Consider the following 6,000-nt stretch of genomic DNA (forward strand, 5'->3'; position numbering starts at 1 on the left):
ATAGATTGGCGACCTAACAGTTTTACGGTCGGTGGTCTGGGGCTGGCTGGCACGCTGGAATGCTGGGGTCTTGCAATGGGGCATCTTGGCTCTAGAATTTAGGGTTTGGACTGGTGAAGGTCAGTCTCATGCCCTCCTTCTCGTGGAATAACTTCTCGTAGGGAGCTCTCTTCCCCATCATTGCCTTGTAGGGCACATTCCCTCTGGGATACATGTGCTAATAGTATGAAACAATGAGGGCTATGAATCTCTGCAGATTTGGTCTTTCCCACTGCCGTCTACCCTGCAACCCGAACCCACATGCACACTCTTATTTTTATGTTCTGGGCTGGGGCCTGCTGCAATGCAGCGCTAGGTCTCGATTTCAAAATGACTGCTGTCTCCTAAAATGGAGTTTCAGTACCGGTGCAATGAACACCCAAACATATGTTAAGCTACCCATAATGTGGCTTCTAGTGACAACCCCATACCCCCTATAACCTCCCCATGCACCTACAGCACACTCTTATGCCTCCACCTCACCAGGAAATGTTTTGATTTCGGCTGTACCAAAATTACGTCCAGCTGAAAATGCAGAACATTTTAACCATTGGGTTTTCACTATAGCAAACAAAGGAAGCATGGGTGCGGGGGTGTCCTGACCCTTCGCTATAATTGTGGCAGAGGTGTCCCCTGCATCCAAGTTTAAAAAAAAAAAAAAGGAAATTATCCTGCAGAGCCAGTTCCTATCCACGGAAGTGAAGGGAACTGGTGCTGCAGGAACTCAGCGGCACTCAGCGAAGTGTGCCGCCAAAAGGTAAGTAAGGGGTTGGGGGAGCGGGGTGTGGAAAGGACATTTAGTAGAAGGGGATTATTTCAAATACAAACATTTAGAATGCAAGATTTCTGTCTTTCAAATGTTTGTATTCTAAATAATCACCTATATCCACCTGGGGCAATCGTCCCCGCTCCCCAACTGGGACGATCATCCCCGCTCCCCAACTGTGACGAATCAATTTCCAGGGCACCAGTGGTCCAGGGATGAATATCGGTTTCTAAACCATCAATCAGTTCCACACCTCTAGTACACCAGAAGGGATCCATACAGATTAGAAACACAAGTCAATTATAAACCTCCTTGTCCAATTTTGGTAACGTGGACGGAACGGCAGGCTCATCTCCGCAAGGTCGTGGATCGTCGGTTAGTTGCAACACAGCGAAAATGCAATTATCATCCAAGGGACTGTCCAGTCAAGGTTGTATACAAATATCTACTTATTATTATCACAACAGACAGTTCTAGCACACTACAAATACAACACAACATGTAAAGGAATACAAAGAACAGACCGTTTGAAGAAGGAAAGGGGATGCACTCTGGATACTGACCAAAGGGGAGTTGGTAAAGTAATTAATCACAATGTTCAAGGATACTTGGTTTCAGCACAAGGAGCAATGGGTTGTAAAATGGCACTAAGGGCCTTCAGCGAAGGAACAGGGGGACAGAACCACAATGTACCTTGTGCTTGTAGAAGTTCTTGGGACTCGACAGGGTTGAGTCGGTTTCAGGCCACTTTGCAGTCTGACAGAGTTCAAGATGGGAGACTGCTGCGGGTATCAGGCGGAAGGCAATTCGGCGAGCATGGCTGGATGAATGGCTGCAGGTTGGCCCACATAGTCGCTCGGGGTCAGGAATAGTCTCAGAGCTGGTCGGCGGGTTTGAAGCACTGGTCACGGTGTCTCAGACGGCGTGAGCGTCAGCGGCATGACAACAATCAGCGGTGCAGTCGGTTGCAGCTCGAGGGGCTCGACTGCCTCCAAAATGTTGTTACAGGTGGATGCTGGTTGATGCTTGTCAGTGCACTCCTACTAGCTTCTTCACTGGGCTTGTGTCATCCATTAAGGCGGATAGCCCAAAGCTGAGGATAGGGTTGCAGGAAACGGCCTTGTCCTTCTTTCGGTTCAGAGACTCTCTGGCACTTCCCACCTAGGAAGCTTGCTTGTAGAGCCTAGCCGGGCACACTGTGTGCTGGCTGGGTATCGGTTCTGGAGCTGCTGGAGAGTCCTCTGGATTCAGTATCTCCTTCTGTTCCCTGGGAGAGGTTTACGGGAGTGATCTTGCTTCCCTCTTTGGAAATCCTGGCCTTCCTTCACTGGCGGAAGCTATAAGGCAGACGGTACCTTAAGCAACGGTCCAATGCTGAGTTCTTCTTGTTACTCCTTGCAAAGTCTTCAGATGAACTGCCCAAAAGAGAGGCTGAGTCCTCTTTTGAAGCCAAATGTGCCCCAGTGATTGGTGTAATGAACAAATCCTGGGTCCCTATCAACATTCTAGTGTATGCATGAGGTCATAACCAGAGTGCTTTGCAACAGAATGGGTAAAACATGTAATACTAAGTCCCACCCATCTTCCTGTCTGTTGTGGATCAAAGCGGTCTCTCTATTTAATTGAGCTATCTGTGGTTCCTGATTGAAGCGGCAGGTCTCCCTTGAAGCTGTGGCGAGAACAGACTTTCTGTCTCCATCAAATCACATACTCCTACCCGCTGAATGGGGTCCCCCTGTGGGGAATGCCTACTGTAAACACATGTAACAGACATGTCAGCTCACTGTCATTGATACTTTAGGGCGAGAGCTGGCTTCTGGTTGACGTTGCATATGGAAGGGGTGTTGGGGTCTCCTGTCTCCTTTTTTTTAGCCTCTGCAGACAGGCCCCATGTAGGCCTGTTTGAAGTACACTTTATTAGTATGTTAATTATGTTAATTGCCACCACCATCTGCAGAGGTTAAACAGACAGGACGGATCCATGGAGCCCTTGATAGTTAATTAGGCTGGCCCTGGCAGGAGGAAGGTTTTGGCCCTCCCCTTCTGAGATGCATCGTGTATTTCTCCTGTTGGATCCCAACTAAATATGACAGGGAGGACTGCGCCTGTAGGCTGTGTACACCCAGAGTATACAGCTCTATGTGTTTGTTGTGCGGTGAGCATAGGAAAATGTGTGCAGATTAGCCCCACACATTTTCCAGAAGTGTATCTAACATCATACAATTGCACTTAAAATTTAAAAAATGGCCAGGCGAGCGCACACCCACCCACTGTGCGGATGATCAAATTCCTCCCAGAACTGATCTTCTAAGCCACAGCAATCATTTCCATCACAGACCTATAACTAATATTGAAATTCACCACAAGGTGAGGGACATGTGCAAAGCAAGGAGCATCTGTTTTTGCCCATTCATAGGGTAGCGGGTATAATAGCCCCAGTTTCTACAGCAACAAAACCCAGTTGTAGTTGTCAGGGGTCTTTGCCTCTGTGCTACCAACAACTCTAACCTCTGCCAGAAAGCTCCCCCATGGCATCAGCCATCAAATATGTGCATAAAGGGGGCTTGGTACCCATGGATCATTTCGGGATCAGGTCCCCTCTTGTCTGGTTGAGTATGGAGAAGACACAACTAGGTAGCCCCTGCTGAGTTCTCTGGTCCACATGCCCGTGGGGAAGGATAATTTCTGGCCCTCAGACTGACCTAACCCTGGCCCCACAGTGAAAATGGGCTTTCCATACAACTGGAACAGCAGTGTGAAAAGTTAACTTGGGCTGAGAATGTTTGTGTGATCAACTTTGCCCATCAATTGATGGAAACCAATATTTCTTTTCTGCTAAAGAACACTGCAGGAGGTCCATAGGCAAGATGACCTCCAGGTTAGTGTAGTGCAAGTGCAATCTGTGATAACAAAAAGTTCACACTGAAATGCCGCCATCGCACTACTTGATGCAATGGGGGAGCACCACAGGACGCTGAGCTGGGGCTTGGTGTTCAATGCATTGTTGGTTGAGCAGAAATGGTTTATGGAGTAACGAGACGGTCTGGGATGGTATGTTGATTGGACTGTAGCTCAGCTATTCAGAGTTCATCCCAGTCCTGTAAATGGTGTTGCATCACCTGTAGAAGCAACAAGGTTGTACCCAAGGTATCCCAGGCTTCCCCCTCAGATCACGGGTTTGCTGCACAAAGTGAAAACGGTGAGATGTTGTTGATCTTTGTCCCAATGTCAAAATGCCATACTTTGTATTTTCTTGGTGAGCCCAAATGTGTCCTATTATGGTCCTCTGGCTGCAGAAGCGGTGGTGACGATGGTGGGTGAGGTCTGTCTGCCCCATGCTGATGGTTTGCACTTTCGCATCTCTCAGGCTGTGTTACAAAGTCTCTGCACTGACATGGGAGTAGTTTGGCCTTTGCCATCACACGCCTGTACACTGGCAAATAACTTTCTGATAAAGGCGAACATCCAAGTGGCTAAAAAAACAAACTGCATGTCATTAATTACATGTTTACAAGTAATTTCAGAAGTACATTATCTCACCCTAATATAATTGCATCATCTGATGTTTTCTCTAGAAGTAATTTGCCTGCCCATATAGTAGAGCATTTAGAATCGTGTCCACTTGCATTCCCATATGAGGCACCTCCTGGATGATGATTCTATCCACCTGAGGCAGATCCCCAGGGTGCATCCTGAGATGAGTGGATGGGCTGGATTTCTCATGGGGAATTATTTGGATTCTAATCAATCGCATGCGTGGATTACATTTTTGTGTGTTGTGTATTATTTTATGAGACCGATCTTTGAGATCAATTTGTCTTTGTATGGATGTGCACGTTTATATAACAAGGTTCCCCTTTTCTAACCAGTAGGCCACGCGTTTCTTATTTGAATGATCCAAATTCTTTCCTTCAATGTTAAAGTAAAAGGGTTTGTAGAGAACACCTTAACAGCTTTGTTCATGTCTTTGGGTGGCTTGTCCCAATGGCTTTACACAGTTGTTTTTGATTAATTTAATCTGGCGCAGTTGGAATGTACCACAAGATTTTGTAATGAAAGTTTAGATTTTTTTTGAATGCTCATTTCGTATTGGAGGTTTCAGAGCAAAGCAATAGATGGAAAAATCCAGTGGCTTTCAATTTGGAATATTTAGTCTTTGGAGACTTTTTTGTACGCATGGCCCTGGCTGGTCTTGAGCACGCTAATGTCAGATCACGTGATTTGAGGGTAGTTTGTGATATAAGAATTGTAATGCTGTGTACGTGATCCTTCATAGATTCATGAATTGTGCTGTCGCCATTTTTTTTACGTGATTAATAAACTGTTCAAATCCTCTTACAGAAAGGTTTCCGGAAAGAGGACTTCCTGAATTCATGAGCAGTGGAGCATCCGACGACAACCTATTCTTCGTGTACACCCAACATCAAATTTTCATCCCACTGACCCACTATATTGAACTTGGGGCTTCTTGGACTAGCTTAATCGAGGGCCTGTGTACCTTGTGTGAGAATGTTGGCTTGCCCAACCATTGGCCCACCAAAGTGCCTGCCTCCAATGGCTTCCCACTCCCACGTCGGTGTACAGAAGCCTGTGCAACTGCCATGACGAGGGAGGACTGTACCATTTGTGCTACTCATACACCAAAACCCTACTCCGCATGAATACTGCGGGTTCTTCACGCACTCTCCTGCACAGTTCTCGGGTAGAACATCTTCCTTCCAGATGACAGAAATGGACCCCTCTTGATTAACGGGTACGCAGCGGAAATAAAGAGGCAGCGCAGCACTCTCCGATCTGTGATGTGGCCCCTCTGCTGCAAACTTTGACTTCTTACAATTACAAACCTGGAAACTCTGTTGCTCTCTTTGGAATTCTTTCTGCAGGCTTAGACAGCTATGGAATTTTTGGAGGAATCCCTTGCTTTGATGTTTGGAATAAGGGGGTGGGATTGGCGTATAGGTTAATGGATTGTGTGCTTTTGTGTGCGTGCGTGTGCATATCTGCTGCGGCATGAGCAGGGACTTTCCAAGGCATCTGCTATCCGGGTATTTGATCAACTCTGTGCGGCAATGACACTCCTTTGCTATTTCACTCTATCTGCTGAAATGATGGTATCAGCAGGTAGACTCTTGACGCTACCACTCCCCGTACCCTGCATCAGCCCCACCCTCCATGGATTCTATCACACCATGGAG

At 46.8% G+C, this 6,000-nt stretch overlaps 1 protein-coding gene across 1 annotated transcript in view; it reads left to right on the top strand.

Moving 5' to 3' along the window:
• PKP3 (plakophilin 3) overlaps nt 1-5,659 on the top strand; it is a 277,327-nt gene extending 271,668 nt beyond the window's left edge. Inside the window, exon 14 of the mRNA XM_069623925.1 lies at nt 5,147-5,659. Coding sequence (XP_069480026.1) covers nt 5,147-5,182 — 36 coding nt within the window. The 3' untranslated portion in view covers nt 5,183-5,659. The remainder of the gene's footprint in view (nt 1-5,146) is intronic.
• The last annotated feature ends 341 nt before the right edge of the window (nt 5,660-6,000 follow it).

This window comes from Ambystoma mexicanum, chromosome 11 (assembly GCF_040938575.1).
Source record: "Ambystoma mexicanum isolate Mex_15411 chromosome 11, UKY_AmexF1_1, whole genome shotgun sequence".
NCBI classification, from domain to species: domain Eukaryota; kingdom Metazoa; phylum Chordata; class Amphibia; order Caudata; family Ambystomatidae; genus Ambystoma; species Ambystoma mexicanum.